At 48.7% G+C, this 23,335-nt stretch overlaps 1 protein-coding gene across 1 annotated transcript in view; it reads right to left on the reverse strand.

Moving 5' to 3' along the window:
* The window catches only part of itga10 (integrin, alpha 10), a 96,172-nt gene that overhangs the window by 40,455 nt on the left and 32,382 nt on the right, over positions 1 to 23,335 (reverse strand). Inside the window, exons 2-7 of the mRNA XM_078534087.1 lie at positions 19,938 to 20,049; positions 11,111 to 11,220; positions 9,757 to 9,842; positions 7,481 to 7,595; positions 6,386 to 6,513; positions 1,487 to 1,635 (exon numbers count right to left, since the gene is read on the reverse strand). Coding sequence (XP_078390213.1) covers positions 1,487 to 1,635; positions 6,386 to 6,513; positions 7,481 to 7,595; positions 9,757 to 9,842; positions 11,111 to 11,220; positions 19,938 to 20,049 — 700 coding nt within the window. The remainder of the gene's footprint in view (positions 1 to 1,486; positions 1,636 to 6,385; positions 6,514 to 7,480; positions 7,596 to 9,756; positions 9,843 to 11,110; positions 11,221 to 19,937; positions 20,050 to 23,335) is intronic.

The raw sequence follows: 23,335 nt of genomic DNA on the forward strand, positions 1-23,335 counted from the left end.
ACAGAAAGTGCCTGAGCTGTGGAGCAGCCATAATTGGATCCGATCGGCAGATCAATGGAGTGGCTGTAACCACAGCAACTCAACAGGGTCCTGGGCCCTGACCAACCTGATCACAACACACACTCCCCCTGAAACACATCCCTCCCCAAACACACGCTCCCCCCCCCCGCCACACACACATACCCTACCCCCCCACACACACCCTCCCCCCCACACACACACACCCTCCCCCCACACACACACACATCCTCCCCCCCCACATACACACACCCCCTCCCCCCCACACACACCCTCCACCCCCCCACACACATACCCTCCCCCCCCCCACACACACACACCCTCCCCTCCCCACACACACACACCCTCCCCCCCCACACACACACCCCCTCCCCCCAACACACACACCCTTCCTCCCCACACACACACACACCCTCCCCCACACACCCTCCCCCACCCCACACACACACCCTCCCCCCCACACACACCCTCCCCCCACACACACACACCCCCTACCCCTCACACATACCCTCCCCCCCACACACACACCCTCCCCCCCCACACACACACCCTCCCCCCACACACACACACCCTCCCCCCACCACACACGCACCCTCCCCCCCACACACGCACCCCCCCCCCACACACGCACCCTCCCCCCCACACACACACACCCTCTCCCCCAACACACACACCCTCCCCCACCCCCCACACACACACCCACCCCCCACACACACACCCTCCCCCCCCAACACACACACACCCTCCCCCCCCAACACACACACCCGCCCCACACACACACACACCCTCCCCCCACACACACACACACCCTCCCCTCCACACACACACACACACCCTGCCCCCCCACACACACACCCTCCCCCACCCCACACACACACCCTCCCCCCAACATACACACCCTCCTCCACCCCCCCCACACACACCCTCCCCCACCACACACACACACCCTCCCCCCCCACACACACACACCCTCCCCCCCCACACACACACCCCCTCCCCCACCACACACACCCTCCCCCCCCACACACACACCCTCCCCCCCCACACACACACACCCTCCCCCCACACACACACACCCTCCCCCCACACACACACACCCCCTCCCCCACTACACACACACCCTCCCCCCCCACACACACACCCTCCCCCCCAGAAAATGAGTCGGAACTTTATTCTATGAAATATAAATTGAAATTTCTGCTTTAGTGCCTCTGCGTTAATAATGTTTGTGAGTCTGGTGTTTCTGCCCCATCATTTCCCTCCCCTCCTCCTGTTGATGTTGACTCTCCCTGAGGTCAGGCACCTATTCTGGTGTGTGGACAAATCTGTGGCCCATTGTCTGTGCGAGTGGCAGAGGAGAGAGTGGGTCTCTGGGATCAGGTCCTGTGCAAGCTCTGGTTCCGTGCACTGACTCTCCAGGCACGCCAGGAGATTCAGCAACCGAGCAATGCACAAAGCTGACATTTACCACGCCGCTCTGACTGCCATCGCCGTCTTGGTCTCCCGGCCGCCCTGACGACTGATATTCCTGGCAGCCTCCACCACCTCCCGTGCAGTCTTGTGTTCGCTGAGACTGAACTCGTGAACCACTGTCTCCGCGTACTGCAGGACTCCGATCTGAGGGCATGAAACGAAATAATGGGAAACGCTGCTTAAGAATGAGGTCACACAACCGTGGCTAAACATCTCCTTCAGCCTCTGCAGGAACACTGCACAACTCTTCACGCTGTGTTCCTCGCAACGAGAGAAATAACCACAGCCTTAGTGACTACAACGTGACGAATCCGAGCTAAACCAGACTTCTACTTCACAGCCACCCAAAGTTCCTGCTGAACTCACAGCGCAGGCTGCACATCAATTGTCCCATTTACAGATACCACACCCACGCAGCCAGGCCAAATCATTTAAAGGGCCCAAGGGCTTAAATGAATCAGTTGCACACCCCAGAAAGATTAGCGGATACACGGCAGCCATACCTGCAACCTGTCTATCACTCCTCCTTATCTCTGTGACCTCCTCCAGTTCTCCTCTCAAAGCTCTGCAACTCCTTCCTCAAACATTTCCACCTCGCTCTCCTCCTCAAAGTCTCTCCTAAAAATCCAATTCTTTTACCAAGCTTTTGGTCACCCCTTCCAATATCCCCTTCTCTGTATTCCCAGGGCCCAGCAAACTCTCGCCTGGAGTGAGAAGGGAAGGAAGATAACCTCCATACCTTGAGCACATTTCACAAGCTCAGGACGCTACAAAAGGTTTTAAGACCAGTGGAGTACTTTAAGGTGTATCTGATGTTGCAATGTTGGAACTGCAGCAGCAAATCACACAAAGCACGATCCCACACAGAGCACTGGGATAATGCGCAGCCGCTCCTTCTTAACAATTGATTTCGATTGATAGGTAAATATGGAGCAGGGCAACAAGCAAATTGGCAGGTTTCTTTGGATAGTGCCAGAGGATTTTCTGCATTCACCTGATGGGACAGACAGGGCAACAGCTTAATGCCTCAACCGAAAGACAGCACCCCTGACAGTGCGGTAGTCCCACAGTACTGACCCTCCGGCAGTGCGGCACTCCCTCAGTACTGACCCTCCGACAGTGCGGCGCTCCCTCAGTACTGACCCTCCGACAGTGCGGCACTCCCTCAGTACTGACCGTCCGACAGTGCGGCACTCCCTCAGTACTGACCCTCCGACAGTGCGGCACTCCCTCAGTACTGACCCTCCGACAGTGTGGCGCTCCCTCAGTACTGACCCTTCGACAGCGCGGTGCTCCCTCGGTACTGACCCTCCGACAGTGCGGCGCTCCCTTGGTACTGACCCTCCGACAGAGCGGCACTCCCTCAGTAATGACCCTCCGACAGTGCGGCCCTCCCTCAGTACTGACCCTCCGACAGTGCGGCGCTCCCTCAGTACTGACCCTCCGACAGTGCGGCGCTCCCTCAGTACTGACCCTCCGACAGTGCGGCGCTCCCTCAGTACTGACCCTCCGACAGTGCGGCCCTCCCTCAGCACTGACCCTCCGACAGTGCAGCGCTCCCTCAGTACTGACCCTCCGACAGTGCAGCGCTCCCTCAGAGCTGCATTGGAAATGTCAGTCTGGATTAACTGCTCATGTTTCTGGATTGGGGCTCTAGCCTATGACCTTCTCATTCTGAAATAAGTGTTACCTGCTAAGCCTTCCTCAAATACCTCTGGGAAATAGAGCCTCATACATCAACTGTCTTTTGCAGTGCAGTGACAGCTGTTATGCAGCTTATTTGGTAACTGACCTTCACACACAGCACGTTCCAACAAACAGCAATAAGATGCAATGGCTTTTGATCAGATCACCCCTTCCTCAGCAAACCTTACACAAAGAGATAGCTGTGTTCTTGATGATGGTCTGGCCCTGGGGTGAGGCCCCACAGTTCCTGCGCAGGTCAGAGGTCACTCCCTCTCCAGCTAACGTGTTAAATTTACTGTGGACCTGTACTTTAATTTGATTCGCAAAAACATGCATATATATATATATAAAAATGGGAGTGGAGAGGAAATACTTTGGGGTTTTGGAAATTATATGGATGAGTTTAAATTAGAGGTTGTGTGATAAGGTCACTGCCCTGCTGTCAGCTTGGCTGTCACCTCTCCACAGTCAGCACTCATACGTGTTACACTCCAGCGCTGGAACGATTCATATCAAGTGGTATAGACCTGAGGGTCGGCGCTGTCCTGCCCATCTATGCTCAGATAGCAACCCAAACAGCAGAGCCCTGCAACAAGGACTATGTTAGGATAGAAACTCACTCAACACGTTAAGGAAAATTCAAATACGTGACAGATTTGCGAGCATGAAAGCCAGGTTCAAAGGTAGAGCGTGAATGAGGTGAGGTGGGGCGAGTAAACATGGAATTAAACACAGCAGGGGAGGTAAGTGAGGATGGGGTTAAACAAAGCAGGTAGAGTGAGCGTGAGTGGTTAAGCCCAGGAGGTGGGGGTGAGTGAGAGTGGGGTTAAACACTGGAGGTGGGGTGAGTGAGAGTGGGGTTAAACACTGGAGGTGGAGTGAGTGAGAGTGGGGTTAAACACTGGAGGTGGGGTGAGTGAGAGTGGGGTTAAACACTGGAGGTGGGGTGAGTGAGAGTGGGGTTAAACACTGGAGGTGGGGTGAGTGAGAGTGGGGTTAAACACTGGAGGTGGGGTTAGTGAGAGTGGGGTTAACCACTGGAGGTGGGGTGAGTGATAGTGGGGTTAAACACTGGAGGTGGGGTGAGTGAGAGTGGGGTTAAACACTGGAGGTGGGGGTGAGTGAGAGTGGGGTTAAACACTGGAGGTGGGGGTGAGTGAGAGTGGGGTTAAACACTGGAGGTGGGGTGAGTGAGAGTGGGGTTAAACACTGGAGGTGGGGTTAGTGAGAATGGGGTTAAACACTGGAGGTGGGGTGAGTGAGAGTGGGGTTAAACACTGGAGGTGGGGTGAGTGAGTGGGGTTAAACACTGGAGGTGGGGTGAGTGAGAGTGGGGTTAAACACTGGAGGTGGGGTGAGTGAGAGTGGGGTTAACCACTGGAGGTGGGGTGAGTGAGAGTGGGGTTAAACACTGGAGGTGGGGAGAGTGAGAGTGGAGTTAAACACTGGAGGTGGGGTGAGTGAGAGTGGGGTTAACCACTGGAGGTGGGGTGAGTGAGAGTGGGGTTAAACACTGGAGGTGGAATGAGTTAGAATGGGGTTAAACACTGGAGGTGGAGTGATTGGGGTTAAACACTGGAAGTGGGGTGAGTGAGAGTGGGGTTAAACACTGGAGGTGGGGAGAGTGAGAGTGGGGTGATTGAGAGTGGGGTTAAACACTGGAGGTGGGATGATTGAGAGTGGGGTTAAACACTGGAGGTGGGGGCGAGGGACAGTGGGGTTAAACACTGGAGGTGGGGTGATTGAGAGTGGGGTTAAACACTGGAGGTGGAGTGAGTGGGGTTAAACACTGGAGTTGCGGTGAGTGGGATTAAGTACTGGAGGTGGGATGAGTGGGGTTAAACACTGGAGGTGGGGTTAGTGAGAGTGGGGTTAAACACTGGAGGTGGGGTGAGTGAGAGTAGGGTTAAACACTGGAGGTGGGGGTGAGTGAGAGTGGGGTTAAACACTGGAGGTGGGGTGAGTGAGAGTGGGGTTAAACACTGGAGGTGGGGGCGAGTGAGAGTGGGGTTAAACACTGGAGGTGGGGGTGAGTGAGAGTGGGGTTAAACACTGGAGGTGGGGTGAGTGAGAGTGGGGTTAAACACTGGAGGTGGGGTGAGTGAGGGTAGGGTTAAACACTGGTGGTGGGGTGACTGGGGTTAAACACTGGAGGCGGGGTGAGTGAGAGTGGGATTAAACACTGGAGGTGGGGTGAGTGAGAGTGGGGTTAAACACTGGAGGTGGGGTGAGTGAGAGTGGGGTTAAACACTGGAGGTAGGGTGAGTGAGAGTGGAGTTAAACACTGGAGGTGGGGTGATTGAGAGTGGGGTTAAACGCTGGAGGTAGGGTGACTGGGGTTAAACACTGGAGGTAGGGTGACTGGGGTTAAACACTGGAGGTAGGGTGGCTGGGGTTAAACACTGGAGGTGGGGTGAGTGAGAGTGGGGTTAAACACTGGAGGTGGGGTGACTGGGGTTAAACACTGGAGGTGGAGTGAGTGAGAGTGGGGTTAAACACTGGGGGTGGAGTGATTGAGAATAGGGTTAAACACTGGAGGTGGGGTGAGTGAGAGTGGAGTTAAACACTGGAGGTGGGGAGAGTGAGAGTAGGGTTAAACCCAGGAGGTAGGGTGAGTGAGAGTGGGGTTAAACCCAGGAGGTAGGGTGAGTGAGAGTGGGGTTAAACAATGGAGGTGGGGTGAGTGAGAGTGGGGTTAAACACTGGAGGTGGGATGAGTGAGAGTGGGGTTAAACACAAGGTGGGGTAAGTGGGAGTGGGGTTAAACACTGGGTGTGGTAAGTGGGAGTGGGGTTAAACACTGGGTGTGGTAAGTGGGAGTGGGGTTAAACACTGGGTGTGGTAAGTGGGAGTGGGGGTAAACACTGGGTGTGGTAAGTGGGAGTGGGGGTAAACACTGGGTGTGGTAAGTGGGAGTGGGGGTAAACACTGGGTGTGGTAAGTGGGAGTGGGGGTAAACACTGGGTGTGGTAAGTGGGAGTGGGGGTAAACACTGGGCTGTGGTGCGTTGTTTAATTCCTCTGTCGTGCAATATGTGTTGAGAAGTTTTAACATTCACTGTTCTCTTCACACCAATTCCCAATGAAAACTGGTAGTAGTGATTAAAACATGCTGATTCTGTGCAGGAAGGATAACAGCATGAAATTTACAGAATTTCTGACTCTTCCTTTTCCAGTGAGACAATGTGATGATGACGTTGTGGACTTGCCTGTATCTGCTTGGGGCCAATGTGGAATTTGTTGAGGACATTGCTGAGGAACTTCTGTACCTCGTGCCAAGGGTAGATACTGTTTGATCCATCCAACAGGATCACAATGTCCATGGAGACACCACAATCTGTAAAAGAGGCAGAGAGTATTACAGAGATGTCAATATACAGTTAACATAGAAAGTAGGATTGGGTGTACCAAGATCCCTAGGGCTTGATATTCAGACCCTCTCCCTGAGCTCAACAGTCCAGTTCTGCCATCATAACACTGATATCTCAAAGCATCACGAAATCAGACTGTGGTCTGTGTTATCACTGGTGTAATAAAGGGCTGTATTAATCTATAGTAGTGCCTTTCATGGCCTCAGCTAATGGAATAGTTTGCTGAAGTATCGTTACTGTTTGTAGGAAACCCTGCAGCAGCCAATTTGCGAACAGCAAGCTTTCACAAACACTGTGATCATGACCAGACCTCCTCTTATTTTCGTCATGTTGGCTGAGGGCTATCTGGTGGCCAGAACACAGGGGAGAACTTTCCTGCTTATCTTCGAAATCGTGCCGCTGGATCTTTTACATCCAGCTCAGAGGGCAGATAAGGCCTCAGTGTTACATCTCATCCAAAAGGTAGCCTGTTGACAGTGTTATGCTTGAGGTGCGGGCCTGGATGAAGTACAGTAGAACCTGGATTGGGATTTGAACCTTCAACCCACCGCCTCGGAAGTAAGAGTTCTCCCCACTCAGCCACATCTCACGGTGATAGTGATGGTGGCTTGTGAAACTTACACACCACCTAGGCTCCAGCATCAAGAGGGGAAAGCTGGCCAAGGCACCAGGGGGGTGGGGGAGCCCATGAAATAATAACCCCTCCTGCTCCTTTGTACCAACGAGGCCAGCAGCACTTCCAATGCAATTTTACAACGTCTGTACTCATTTTTGAACAAAGGAAACTGAAATACTGAGCAGGTACATTTGGTGTTTTCAGGGGAACCATGAGTGAAAACGGTACCTTGGTGGAGTTAGGAAAAGATCATTTCTGAGAGGTAGTGCAAGGCTAGCTGCCTCTTCCCAGGGACACCCTAACGACACTGTTCATACCTTGTGCGGTAGGTGCAATGATTCCCGAAGGCTGGAAGTCGGAGCTGATGTTTGTACAGATTCCTGTGTTGTAGATGGAACTTCCGCACTGCTGGGACCAGAGGGGAGCACACACCTGCAATGAGAGGCGGAACGTACTTGACATTTACTGAGACCACTTCCTGTCTCCATATTATAAAAAGGATGCAGTGGCACTGGAGAGGGTGTGAAACAGATTTACTAGAATGATACAAGAACTAAGGAGTTATACCCATCGGGTATCTCTGGAAAGATTAGGTTGAGGAATGACTTGATCGAGGTCTTCAAAATTATTATTTATAGGGTTGACATAGAGAAAATGTTTCCACTACTGGGTAAGACCGGAACTAGAGGCCATAATTATGAGATGGTAACAAACAAATCTAACAGGAAATTCAGGAGAAAGTTCCTTCCCCAGATAGTGCTAAGAATGTGGAATTCAGTACCACGTGGGATAGTTGAGGCAATCAATGTAGATGCATTCAGGAGGAAGCTAAAACAGCAGGGGGGGAGAAAGGGATAGAGGATATGTTGATGGAGTGAGATGACGAGGGGTGGGAGTGGGAAGAGGCTGATGGAGCATTGACCAGTTGGACCAACTGGCCTGTTTCTGTGCTGTAAATACTAATGAACTATGTAATACTACAAATGAGGTGGAAGAGAGACATGTATCTGCAGAGAGGATGAGCAAGCACAGGTTTGGCAGTTGACCCCAAGTGCAGCCCAAGCTCTCTGTGGCTTGTCACTGCATCCCATTCATCCCGCTCCCATTCCCACTTTGGCCTCTCTGTTCCTGTTTTATACACTGCCAGTGAGACAAACATAGCAAACAGTTCAGGAAACAGTGGGAGTGGCCAATCGGCACTGCAGTCAATCCGAAAACTAAACAACATCCTGGCAAAGAATGTTGGTAAATTTTGGCAACAGGGCCGACTGCCAGCAGGACTGGGGTTGACCTCCTCGTGCCCCCCACTGGCACGGCCACTGGCCGCGCCCTCGCAGGTACGTGACTGGCCCAGGAAATGGTGACAAATTACAGCCAGTGTGGCCACACAGGGGAAACATAAGAAATAAGAGCAAGAGGAGGCCATTTGGCCCCTCGAGTCTTCTCCGCCATTCAACTAGATCTTGGCTGATCTTCTATCTCAACGCCATCTTCCTGCACTATCCCCGTTTCCCTCGATATCTTTACTATCTAGAAATCTATTAATCTCTGTACTGAACACACTCAATGACTGAGCCGCCACAGCTCTCTGGAGTAGAGAATTCCGAAGATTCATCACCCTCTGAGTGAAGAAATTCCTCCTCACCTCAGTCCTAAAGGGCCTACCCCTTATTCTGAGACTGGGTTCCATGGTTGTAGGCTCCACCAACTCCCCCCTCCCCAGGCAGGGGAAACATCCTTCCTGCATCCACCCTGTCAAGCCCTGTAAGAATTCAATGAGATCACCCCTTGATCCTCAAAACTCTAGAGAACACAGGCCCAGTCTCCTCAATCTCTCCTCGTAGGGCAATCCTGCCATCCTGGGGCAGGATTTTCCCCTTGTTGGGCGAGCGTGGCCCGGGGACAGCCACGAACCTGACCACAATCAGGCCCCGGCTGCGATTTCACACTGGCTGTCCAATGAACGGGCAGCCAGTGCGATAGGCAGGCTGAGACACTCAGCGCTGCTGGGGTGGGGGCTGGAGGAGCGCGAGCACTGAAGCCTGTGCCATGTGGGTGGGGGTGGGGGGAAGCACACTCTGAAAGCTCTCTGAAGACACAGAGCTGCCTCAGGGAGCTGCAGAATTTTAAATACAAAAACAAAAATTTTACACATGATATAAACATGTCCCCACATGTGGGGCTGGGGTAAAGGTGGGTGGGGGAAAAGGGGAAGAGGGGATAGGGGGTGGGGGGAAAGGGGGGTGGGGTGAAATCAGGTTGGAGGAAAAGGAAGTGGGGGCAAAGCGGGGAGGGTGCGGGGGGGAATGGGTGGCAGAGGAAGAAAGAAGTTCCTCAGACTGAGAAAGAGGATCAGTAGCATTTCACAACGGTCTGTGTTGAGGCTGCTCTTATTTACAATAGACATAAATTACTTCAGGAATTGGGGGAAAGATATCAAAACGTGCTGCTGGACAGCTTAGTGTTGCGAGACCAAGAATCGGGCTTTACTTTAATATCATTAGAGCCAGTGGACTATTATCCCACTAGCCTGGGCTAGAGTTGAACCCTTGCATCCCAAAGAATGCAACCATAGACCAGTGAACGTACTTACCAGGAACCCCTGGGAGTTCCGATTCAGTGTCATACCGAAGTGCATATTCTTCATATCTTCAGAGATGTTTTTCAGAGCTGCCTCCCCTACGGGAGTTTAAACAAAAAAAAGAGACACATATCATTGAATGGGGAATAATTGCAGCATCCTACTCTATATATATCCATCCTCAGTAAACCCAAGCACAACACTAGAAATTACACCTCACAACTAAGTATTACCTTCAACAATCTTAACTTCACCTAAAATCTTCCTCTTGACTGTTTTGAATATCTATGCTGGGGAACAATTTCCCACATGCCACAGGGTTAGATACAGATACAGTTAGATACTGTCCCCATCAAATATTCCCAGGACAGGTACAGCTCGGGGTTATTTACAGAGTAAAGCTCCCTCTACACTATCCCAGTCAAACACTCCCAGGGCAGGTACAGCACGGGGTTAGATACAGAGTAAAGCTCCCTCTACACTGTCCCAGTCAAACACTCCCAGGACAGGTACAGCACGGGGTTATTTACAGAGTAAAGCTCCCTTTACACTGTCCCCGTCAAACAATCCCAGGACAGGTACAACACGGGGTTAGATACAGAGTAAAGCTCCCTCTACACTGTCCCCATCAAACACTCTCAGGACAGGTACAGCACGGGGTTAGATACAGAGTAAAGCTCCCTCTACACTGTCCCCATCAAACACTCCCAGGACAGGTACAGCACAGGGTTAGATACAGAGTAAAGCTCCATCTACACTGTCCCCATCAAACATTCCCAGGACAGGTACAACACAGGGTTAGATACAGAGTAAAGCTCCCTCTACATTGTCCCCATCAAACACTCCCAGGATAGGTACAGCACGGGGTTAGATACAGAGTAAAGCTCCATCTACACTGTCCCCATCAAAAACTCCCAGGGCAGGTACAGCACAGGGTTAGATACAGAGTAAAGCTCCCTCTACACTCTCCCCATCAAACACTCCCAGGACAGGTAGAACATGGGGTTAGATACAGAGTAAAGCTCCCTCCACACTGTCCCCATCAAACACTCCCAGGACAGGTACAGCACGGGGTTAGATACACAGTAAAGGTCCCTCCACACTGTCCCCATCAAACACTCCCAGTACAGGTACAGCACGGGGTTAGATACAGAGTAAAGCTCACTCTACACTGTCCCCATCAAACACTCCCAGGACAGTCACAGTACCCCATGTTATTGACAAATTTCAACTGATATTAACCCAGCTCCCTCACATTGTCATTCAGTAACTTTCCTCAGCATCCTGCGTCACTGACTGTGTCCTTAGTAATGTTCACTCTCTCATAATTTTGGGCTCAATGATTGTGATTTAAATGTTATTTTACCAGAATTTAGTTTCATGCAGTTTGAGCTCCTTCGATTGGATACGTTACATCGGTATATGTCGCCATTCTTGCTCTTTGCAATACCATCCCGTGGTGCACTGACCAGTAACCTGGGAACACAAAGATTACAATCACACCACACTTTGGCCATTGTTTATAGAAAAGGTTAATGTGCTTTTATAGAACACTCCTAGTCTGGTTTCCATCACATGAGGGGGGAGTGGGGGGGTGGGGGTGCGGATCATGGAAAGCTCTCCAGATTACTTCTTCCTTCATTGATCTCAACATCGTGTTGTTCAGTTTTATTTATACCAGACAGATGAAGTGATGGTATCTGTTCTCAGTGAGCTGGAAGATGTGGGAGAGAGAGAGGCACTTATTCCATCTCCCATCTTCACTGAAGATCCAGAATTTGAACCAAGTTGAGATGAAACAATTGGTCTCTGTGAGCTGGATATGGGAACAATCAGCCGGTATTCCTGCTGCTAATCGCAGTTCAGTAACTCTGCTGGGCTGTACATCTGCCTGCACTGCCTACAGGTGAAGAATGGTCACTGGCGACAAAGCCAGGAGATAACACACATCCATAGGTCCAGCAGCCCAGTGAGAGTCAGCACCTTCAGGAGAGGAGGGGGACCTGTACCCCAGTGAGAGTCAGCACCTTCAGGAGAGGAGGGGGACCCCGTACCCCAGTGAGAGTCAGCACCTTCAGGAGAGGAGGGGGACCCATACCCCAGTGAGAGTCAGCACCTTCAGGAGAGGAGGGGGACATGTACCCCAGTGAGAGTCAGCACCTTCAGGAGAGGAGGGGGACCTGTAGCCCAGTGAGAGTCAACACCTTCAGGAGAGGAGGGGGACCTGTACCCCAGTGAGAGTCAGCTCCTTCAAGAGAGGAGGGGACCTGTACCCCAGTGAGAGTCAACACCTTCAAGAGAGGAGGGGGACCCTGTACCCCAGTGAGAGTCAGCACCTTCGGGAGAGGAGGGGGACCCTGTACCCCAGTGAGAGTCAGCACCTTCAGGAGAGGAGGGGGACCTGTACCCCAGTGAGAGTCAGCACCTTCAGGAGAGGAGGGGACCTGTACCCCAATGAGAGTCAGCACCTTCAGGAGAGGAGGGGGACCTGTGCCCCAGTGAGAGTCAGCACCTTCAGGAGAGGAGGGGGACCTGTACCCCAGTGAGAGTCAGCACCTTCAGGAGAGGAGGGGACCTGTACCCCAGTGAGAGTCAGCACCTTCAGGAGAGGAGGGGACCTGTACCCCAGTGAGAGTCAGCACCTTCAAGAGAGGAGGGGACCTGTACCCCAGTGAGAGTCAGCACCTTCAAGAGAGGAGAGGGACCCTGTACCCCAGTGAGGTTCATCTGAAGAAGGAAAACAAGGGTGTGATTGGTAGGGTAAACAAGTTCGCTGACTGACAGTAAACAATGAAAATGGCTGAAAAGTGAATCCACTTCAAAAGGCATTTAATGCCAAGCTCTTGAGGTTAATTTAAATAGCAGGGTGGTGACCTGCCAACTCCTCTTTTTGAACTCAAGCTTATATTTTTTGCAGCCCTCTCATTATGGCTTGAGTCATGGCCTTTCACAGGTGGTTTGTGTTATCCCTCATCCAACAGAATGTCTTGGGTTTTATTTGGGGAGTTTTCCTAGCAGGGCTTCAGAGAGAGGGCAAGGGTCTCGCCATGGGTTCATTTCCTATTTCCTGTTCATACTAAGATACAGTCACTAACAAATCCATTAGGGAATTCAGGAGAAAATCCTTTACCCAAAGAGTGGTGAAAATGTGGAAGTTGCCGTTCCAAGGAGTATTTGGGGTGAGTAGTATAGATGCATTTAAAGGAAAGCTAGATAAGTGCACAAGGGTAAAAGGAATAGGAGGATATGATGATTGGGAGGAGGATCATGTGGAGCATAAAGACCAGCATGGACCAGTTGGGCCAATTGGACTATTTCTCTGCTGTGCACATGATGCAAGTTGTCTTGTCTGAAATTCCCCATTCTGGCTGGAGTTCAGTTACGTGGACACCATCAGCCCTCCAAGGCCTTGCCAAAGCATGAGTAGACACGCAGTTTTGACAGTAGCTTACTGTGAATCTAACCCCACTCTTACCAGTAGTCCATATGTACACATTCCAACAGGAATCAATGCATCGCGATCTGCTGTAAGAACTCAGACTGATTCTGCCCCCACCAACATCCCATCCACCCAAGGCCAGACCAGATGTGCTGAGATCAAGAGTGAAGTTTGCACTTTTCAAGTTTCAATGTCAGGCACGAGCAGTGAAACAACAACATTGTCACACCAGCAATGGCACTGGGCCCAGATTTGTTTATGAAGAGTCTTCCTGTAAACACAGGATGTCAGCACTCTCTGTATCCATCGCAACACCTCGTTCACGTTGTGTCCTGAAACCTGAACATAGTCATTGCCACATTAATAAAGGCAGGTAAGGGGACCCCAGGTCATTGCTGGAGAAGCCTTAACCCCTCCCCTATTCAACAAGTATTAGGTTTTGGCTGCCTGTGTGCCTGAGGGCAAAGGCTGCAGGGCGGACGAGCCAAAGACAAAGACACCTTCGTGCAGAAGAAAGGCAAGGGGTGAAAGAGAATGTGTTCATGTGAGGGGACAGTATATTCAGCAGCACAGATAGATAACTGTTCTATGCAGCCGCAGTCAGGAGTTCTGAAGGCTGTGCTGCCTGCTCAGTGCCAGGGTTCAGGACATCTCCTTGTGGCTGGAAGAAGTCTTGGGACTGGGCAGGGGGACGATCCAGGAGGTCCACCAAAGAAATAACAACCATATAAAACAAGGAAAGGGGCCGAGATTGTTTGAGAAGCAAATGAAAATGCAAAACCTCGAAAGGCAGTAATGTCTGGATTACTACCTGAGCTACGTGCAAATTGGCGTAGTGTCGAAAAGGTCAGAGATTGGCTCAAAGAGTAGTAAGGGAGGCAGGAGTTTCAAATCATTGGGAATGGGCACCAGTAGGTGGACTCCACTTAAAGCAGGATGGGACCAGTTACCTGATGAATCAAATAACCAGGGCTGTGGATAGGGATTTAAAGCGAAAAAGCTGGAAGGGATCACATGAGGGGTATGAATCAAAAGAGAAAAGTCAAGGCCACAGAGCAGTGTAGTGAGTGAAGTAAGATAAACGAGTGTGACAGGAAGAGACAGAGAGTTTAACAGTAACAGCACATCAGTGAACAAGGTCAAAAGAGCGAAAAATGGTAAAAAATTAAAACTAAAGGTCAATGCTAACTCTGTTTCTCTCGTTAACTGTGTTTCTCTCTCCACAGATGCTGCCTAATCTGAATATAGCCAGCAGTTTGTTTTTATTTCAGATTTCTAGCACGCACAATACTTTGCTGCTGTAAAATTAAAGGCACTTTATTGGAACAAAAAGCATTCATAAAAAGACAAATTAATGGCACCAACAGGGATAAATGGGTTTAATCCAATAGCCATTGAGCACCAAGGTCCCAGTTTCCATGACCAGTTTGTGTTAAGTTAGATGATTTCAGTTAGGGCATCAGTTGGGTATTATATTTGGTCACAGTGTGAGTGGGGTAGACCAGGTACCTGATCGCAATTACTATCCACACCCTGTTAGGAACTAAGCGCCTGTGTGTGTGCAACATAGAGAGAGAAGGCCTCTTTATACTGATGTGAAGAATGCCTACTTGAGTGAGATACTAGAAAGTTGTCTCGGACACCTGTCTCCAAACAAGACTCAGCACCTTCAGAGGCAGTAGGGAAGAGAGAAGCTCACTGAAAAACAATCTGGTGCAGATGTGACGGTCCATTTGATTGAGAGATATGGGACGGGGACTTAACGTGAGTCAGTGTAGGTATTGCAGCCAAAGGTTCTGGGACTCAGTTCAAGAAGAATTGTATCAGTAAAGGAAATGATATCAGCAGATAGCACTGCTGAGAGACTGCAACAGCTCAGCCAAGTCAGAGCTGCTCTGTCCAACACTGTCAACTTTTCAGATCAGCCAAGTAATGAGAGAAACAGATGAAACACTGGCACTGAGCAAACTGAGACCCACTCGCATTTTCTAATTGGAGAGACAAAAGAAAATTTGAAACCTGGAAATCATATCCAACTTTCCTGTTTTTTTGTAAAATCAGACATTAAGAATGACTCACTTTTGGAGTTAAAAATATTTCCCCCCCCCTCCTGCTCTTTTCCTCTCCTGAAAGTGACGCTGCTTTCTGAGATTCAGATCCAGAGGCATTTCTGTCCCAATTACCTCATTTCACAGGCCTTCTTGTCTTTTTTAACCTGTCTGGATCTTTGGCACAGTTGACCACGCTAGCCTCTTCCAACGCCTCTCCACCTTGGGGAACTGCACTTGTTTGTTCTATTCATATCTATAGTCACATCCAGTGAATCAGCTGTGATGGCTTCTCTCCCTGTTCCTGTAGCTCTCCTCTGGTGTACCCCAGGTACCTATCCTTGCCCCCGTTCTATTTCTCTCAGCAACATCATCCAAAAACACGGAATCATTTTCCACACAGACAGTGACGACACTCAGTTCTAGCTCACCACCACCTTTCTCGGCCCCTCTATTTTCTTTAAGTTGTCAGGCTGCTTGTTTAACATCCAGAATTGGATAAATAGAAATTTCGTTCAATTAAATATTGGGAAGAACAAAGCCATTGTCTTCAGTCCTCACTACAAACTCCACTCCCTAGCTCCATCCCTCACCCTGGCCACTGTCTGAGGCTGAACCAGAGAGTTTGCAATCTCGGTGTCACATTTGACCCAAAGATGAGCTTCCGGCTACATTTCGGCACCATCTCTAAGACCATGTATTTTCACCTCCCAATTTCACCTGTGCCTCAGCTCATCCACTGTTGAACCCTCATTTGTGCCTTTGTTGCCTCTAGACCTGACTATTGCAACATACTCCTGGCTGCCCTCCCACATTCTACTCTCCATGAATGTATGGTCATCTGAAACTCTGCTGCCCACACCCTAACTCACACCAAGCTCCGTTCGCCCATCACCCCGACCCCTGACCCCAGCTCCCGGTTTTGCAACGCCTCGATTTCAGAATTCTTATCCTTGTTTTCAAATCCTTCCGTGGGGTCTCAGCCCTCCATTTCTCTGTAATCTTCTCCAGCCACACAACCCTCTCAGATGTCTGCACTCATCTAATTATGACCTCGCGAACATCCCCGACTTACCACCGGCGGCTGTGCCTCCAGCTGCCAAGCTCTGGAATTCCCTCCCTAACCGCTCTGCCTCTCTTTTCTCCTTTAAGACCCTCCTTAAAACGTATCTCTTTGACCAAACATTTGGTCATCTGCAATAGTATCTTGCATGTGACTTGGTATCAAAACTGCTTTATATGTGAAATGCCTTGGGACATTTTATGACATTATAAGCACTATATAAATACAAGTAGTAGTCCTTCACATGTAGAGATGTTGTCAGCAAAGCCAAGCCAATCCTCCCTCATCCGATATCCTCACAAATACACTCACACTAGAAACTGATCAGGAGCAGAAATCATGCCTGACTGAAGAATACAGCTCATCATAACCCACCCACCATTACTGAGTTCCTCTTTAGTTCTACACTTTCACTTTCACTGTTGGCCTTCATGTGTTATTCGATTTTTCCAACAAAGAGGGCAGCAAAGTGCTCCCAAGGTGCAGGGGGGTGGTGGGGGGAGGGGTTCTATAATTGGTTTTGTGCTGAAAGTCTCCTGAGATTCCAGCTCCAATCCCATTCAGTGATCATCGGGTAAGGGCAGGTTCAGGTTTCACAGAATCACAGAGTGCAGAAGAGGCCCTTCGGCCCATCGAATCTGCACCGACACGTGATGCCCCTCCCCAACCCCCAACGTGCCTGCCTGCAGTCAAAAATAAAGGGTGGCCACTCAGGCAGCGAGTTGTCTGGAAAACTCAGTAACTTCCAGGGAGAGGGGGAGGGTGGAAATACGCAAAATATTAAATATGCTTCATTTGGCAGCGAATCATTTCAACAGTCTCGATATTGCAGCAAGTGTCACACATGCCAGAGACATGCTACTGAATTACAATGGCCGGAAAAAGACTGTCTCCAAATGCTTTATTGTTCAGTTGACTGGATTTCAATGGAATTCTCAGATTGCAGGTTACAGCCTGGAATCAATTTCAGGAACCTGATTTCAATTAATGAACAAAGTGGGTTAATGAAAGAAATGTGTCTCTGAGTTCAGGAGCAGAGACATTGGCGATATGAGAGACATACCGAATGGGCTTTCAAACAAATGCTTTCATTATTTCCCTTAGTGCTGACGTGTGCTGTGTGTGGAAAGAGAGGGGCCTTATACTTACTACCCATTTGCTGTCATGGAATCTTTTGCATATTTATCTAAAAAATAAAGGGAACTAGTAAATAAAACTGTCCCTCTGTGAGAAAGAGATATTTAACATTCCTGCAGTGTGAAGGGCCTGTCATTCCAGGAAACTGGACAGGGTGTTAAACTTCTGATAGTCAGCTGGAGCCCAGAAGTCAACCCTCTCACAATTTTAGATTTATCCACAAAGTGAGACATTACAAATATATAGCTCCTAACCCTCAACAAGTGTCTCTTTATATTCTTTTTTTGCTCTGAGCAATCAAATAAACAACTAACCAAATGAACAACCCCTTAAAGGGTGACTCTCAGGTTACTGCCACAAAACAAAAAGGAACAAAGGAACCGTACCAAATTAAATCAAAATATAATTTTGGGAGGTGACAATACACTCCAGTCCCACTGTCGTTTTATACTCTTTTGAGAAAAGTGTCTCTTTATATATGTACAAGGCATTGCCCAATGAGTGCCCCCCACCACCTGTATGCACTTAACCTTAATTTATGGCTGCATTTGCTGCCAACCCGGTGCTTGCGCAGTTGCACTGCTTCACTCCGTGAGGTCATTACGAGTGATGGAGATCAGAGCTCGACTTATTCCCCCAGCCTCAGTGTGTGACACTTATCCTCTCCATTTTGGTCTCTCACTTTTTTTAGGGTTGTGGAACCAGAAAGGGCTATTTTATTCAGCACAAAATACAACACCCATTTTTGCCTAAGTAATTTCCTTTAGCTTCATCTCTTTCTAAGGCATGCACCCATTTCAAACAAGCGGGCATGTACATTGAGGCTGGAGACTTCAAACTCCCTCTGAAATGCAATGGAGCAGAATTTCATGTTCCTGCTTCTGAAGCTACTGAAACAGCTGGGCACAGTCGCTGAGATTAAAAAATGGGTTGGGAAATTGGCTGGCTCCTTTATGGGTATTTTTAAATAACTCAATGATCATCCTAAATATATAGATCATGTTTCATCTAACCTCAAATTCTGAGTGGCAATTTAAATTTGCGCATTTGTTTCCCATTGTCAACAAGACCCAGCTTTAGGTTTTCAGCGTATGGCCAGACAACTGCACATGCGCAGACGGGTGTCAGCAGTCATCTTACGTTGGCAGGAAAGCCAGTGTTAATTTATACAATTAACATTGTACACAAGTAATCACTTCACATTTCAAACCTACTACACTGGCAATTTTAAAAGATTCACATGCCTCTCTCCTCCCTAGATGACCCAGTGGGTAAACACATCACTCTGATGTGGTTTACTCACGCCTATCAATACATCCCATGTTCCAACTCGCCTCTACTAAGTTAGCTGATCTCAGCCAACAACAGTTTTAGTGTCCCCTAGGAAGAGGACGAGCGGAAGCCAGCTAAGGTTTCTTTCGCCTAATCTTCTATCCACTAACCCCTGCTGAGAAGGGTGCCTGGATGGATGTGAGGTGAAGGCAGGATCAGGCTCAGTGGTAGACCCGTCCCCCAACCCCACCAAAGCACAGAGTATCTTATTGAGAGTCGCTGCCTGAGCTCACACGGAATACCGCTTGGGTGAAGCACTGGGAGGTAACCAGCACCTGTGGATCTGGCTCCCTGCAAGTATCAACACTTTGCAGAGCAGGAGAAGGTGACAGAGCAAATGGTTTTTTTTGAGCCAAGGTCCTACCCTTTACCAATGGACCGTCCATAGTAGCTCTGATTTAATTTCTCTACCCTTTGTTCAGTTCAATAACTTTGTTGATCTAAATCTTACCCTGTGATAAATCACCTTCCAGCCCCACAGATACTTTTCAAAGCTTGAATTGAGTGAATCTGTGTCAGTGAGGACCAGACAGGTAAGGATTGCTGGAGCTGAGCTGCACTGATTTCAGGCACATACAGGAATGTGGCAGGATGCAGCTGTTTCCTAGGCTTACGGCCAGGGCCGTACTTGAATCATAGTAATAAATGAAGCTGGGAATGATTTGATGGTGAGTATTTACTACAATATACCTGAGGGGTAAAACTTCATTGAATGGGAACTGGACATAAATCTCTGATGTTGCATCGCCCACGCAGTCAGGTGACATTTGCAGATTTATCTCATCTCCTGTTCCTCTAGTGTCATGAATATAGATTTCTTTCTTCTTTCCCAGTTTGTACCTCTTCCATGAACATCATCTATTTATTCTCTAGCACTGGGCCCAGGTTGACACCCTCCATGTATCAGATGCCAGCAGGCTAATTTGTCCATAGAGAGTGCGGTCATGCCTTCGTCCAGCATCATGTCCACATATGGTCAGCAGGGGGTCAATGGATACTGACCAAGTCGGAACCCTGGATTTATCCCCAATCGAGGTGTACGGAAGCAATTTTTACTGTCCCGACTGACAATAGGAGAAGGTATCATAAAAATAAAAATGAACTTCTGTCTAAAGGATTTTAAGACACCTGGGTCTAAAGGATTGGTTTAAAACCAACTGATTTGCAAATTTACCATTTCTGACCATCCACTTCATGCTGTAGAACTTTATATCCAAACTGACTCTTTTTTGGTCCTTTGAAGATCCTGGCTTCCTTCACATTAATGTTGAAAGAGTCACTGAGGCCTATTAAAACAAATACAAAACGGTTAGTTAGAGGCAGACTAAAACTCCTTGCACACTACACAGCAATAACTCTTCGGTCAGGCTGTCAGAAAGATATAATCATTTTCATCATGTTATTTGGAATTTATTGTAAAGCAGAGTTATGGTGCGGTGTACATCAGTGTGTGTGTGTGTGTGTGTGTGGGGTTTAATTGGATTGGAGACAGCTGGTCTGAAGGCTTTGATGTAAAAAGAGAAGCTAGGTTTGAAATGCTAAATAGGTAAACATGGGGGGGGGGGGGGGGGGAAGTTTTAGAATGTGAGCTGTAAAGGGAACGTTTGCATTTTGAAATAAACCAGAGCAGCTTGAATTCAAAAGAGGGGGTGAAATGTTTCACCTAGCCAGGAGAGGAGGTGAAATGTTTCACCTAGCCAGGAGAGGGGGTGAAATGTTTCACCTAGCCAGGAGAGGGGGTGAAATGTTTCACCTAGCCAGGAGAGGGGGTGAAATGTTTCACCTAGCCAAGAGTAGTTAAGAAACAGTGGGCAAAATTTTGCCCTCGTTGGGCAGGCACGGCAGGCGGGCCCGGGAGTGGTTGCGAAGCTGATCACTGCCCACAATCAGGCCCCTGACATGGATTTCACACTGACTGGCCGTGTGAAACATGTGCTGCAGAGCTTAGTGCTGCCGAGGTTGGGGGGGGGGGGGGGGGGGGGGGGGGGGGGGGAAGCGAGAGGAGCACGAGCGCGGAAATGCGCCCATGCACAGCGGGTATGCACAGTAAAAGCTCCCTGAGGCACAGAGCTGCCTCAGGGAGCTGAAGATTATTAACAATAAAAACAAACATATTAAAAATAATGAAAACATGTCTCTCCATGTGATAAAAGCAAAGAACTGCAGATGCTGGAAATCTGTTGAAGGGTCATGAGGACTCGAAACGTCAACTGTGTTCTTCTCCGCCGATGCTGCCAGACCTGCTGAGTTTTTCCAGGTATTTCTGTTTCTCCCCATGTGACTCTGTCACTGCCTGTCCAACAGTTCGGCGGGCGGACTGGTGAAAAGGCCAAGCAGCCTTTGCATTTTTGGCGAAACCTCATCCACGGGCGGGATGAGATTTCGAACAGTGATTTAAAAAATTTTTTTCAACTTGTACCACATATTTGACATGTCCCTGCTCATGTGACTCTGTTAAATACGTGTTAAAAGTTTTTTAAAAAATTTTAAATCACTGGTCGAAACCTCATTCCGCCCGTGGATGAGGTTTCGCTAAAAACGCAAAGGCTGCTTGGCCTTTTCACCAGTCCACCCGCTGAACTGTTGGACAGGCAGCGAAAAATTCGATTCAATTGGGTTCGTAAGGGCCTTAAAGAGGCCGCTTAATTAATGGTGGGCGCGCCTCCAACATCTGCGCGTGCCCGCTGACCGAAATATCACGTGACTGCACGATGAGGTCAGGACACATCATTTTACATTCGTTCAGGTCAGGTGCAGCCCACCTGATGAGCACAAAATTCTGGCCAGTGTGTTTATTTGGTGTTACTGTGCCTGGGTCTTTTAAAATCCATGTGCTTTTACTGTTGCATTAACGGAGGTGTAACTGGGAGTTAGATTAATCAGGGGAGCTAGAAGTTATTATAGTAGTAATTTGTAAACCTACGTATATGCTTAAAATCATTTTTTAAATATAATACAGGTTTAATTGAGTTTTTTAAGAAATCTATAAGACTTGCTGCACTTATTACTACTGAATTCAAGGCATGCATCTCGAAACATACAAATTGCAAAACAGTTGTGGCAGTTGTTTCAAGTTTCCCTTTGGGATTTGAGCAGCTCAGCGTTTACTATCGGCTGTGCCATAACACAAGTACAGGACAATTCTACAGTCTTATCAAACACTCCCAGGACAGGCACAGCACGGGGTTAGATACAGAATAAAGGTCCCTCCGCACTGTCCCCATCAAACACTCCCAGGACAGGTACAGCACTGGGTTAGGTACAGAGTAAAGCTCCCTCTACACTGTCCCCATCAAACACTCCCAGGACAGGACAGGGTTAGATACAGAGTAAAGTTGCCCCATACACATTCTGGCTTAATGGATTACACACTAGGGGGCACGGTGAAATTTTTTCTGTGAATAATTCCATCGTAAAACTCAACACAAGTACAAAGTAAGGAAGCCCTGAATGTATTCACATGAATGTTCCAATAAAATTATCAGTTTAATTACAACCACCCATCTAAATACTAGGGGGCGGTTTTTCTGGGTGCCCTGGTGAAATTTTATCCCTCAACCAGCCTCACAAAATCAGATTACCGGGTCATTTATCATGTTGTGGTTTATGGGAACATGCTGTGCACAAATTGGCTGTCACATTTTCTCCAATACAATGGTGAATATAATTCACAAGTATTTCAGTGGCTGCAGAGCACTTTGGGAAATCCATCAAGGAAATTGTTTGGGATCCAGCTGAGTGCATTATACCTTCTGCAAATTGCCCACAGACACAATGACAGTGACTTATTTGGAACTGGCTGGATTTTCAGGCCCTCAAAAAGTATGGAGCTCCCGTTCCTCTGTAATCTAACCACTACCCGATTCGTTAGCAGCTCTCGTCTCTCCTAGGAAATGTCCATCGGGAGAGTTCAGTTACCCTTTCCCTCACTCAACTTTCCAGCAAAGGGAATGTTTTAAACAGAAGTCGTTGTTTGTCAGAGGAAATTTACTGTTAGCAATTAACTTGGCAAGTTAAGGGGGTTGCTAAGTTACAGGAAGTCTCCCTTGAAATAGTGGTCCGTTACTGTATTTAAACAGGTCTCGAAGGAATGAATAAACCACCTACAACTAAAATGAAGATACAGAGTTTCTACTATAATATGAAATCATATCTGACTACAGTAAATGCTTCTTAAAGGAACACATTGCTGCTGCCACCTCCTTTTCTTCCTCTCAGTTATCTTCTCTCCTCCTCTTCTCAAGACATTAACTTATGCTTGTGTAAAGTTCGAGGGCCAGCAGTTAATCTCTGACCATGAGAAAATGGAGCTGAGCCTGATTTCTGTACATGCGTTTCCAACTGGAACCTCTGGATAGAAATCCTCTCACTCACTCAGGGGCCAACTTGGTTAGCACCCCTGCTACCAGTCTGGCCAATACAAAGCATTGCGAAAGAATCAATTCTGGAACTTTCCTGCCATCCAAGTCTAAGTTTCTCAATGGATGAAACATTGAGTGTCAGGAGAAATATTCCAACAAGCTCAATCCTGTCCTCAATCCCATCTAATATCCACCTGGAGGAGTCACTGGA

Source organism: Cetorhinus maximus, chromosome 36, assembly GCF_964194155.1.
Source record: "Cetorhinus maximus chromosome 36, sCetMax3.hap1.1, whole genome shotgun sequence".
In the NCBI taxonomy this organism is placed as follows: domain Eukaryota; kingdom Metazoa; phylum Chordata; class Chondrichthyes; order Lamniformes; family Cetorhinidae; genus Cetorhinus; species Cetorhinus maximus.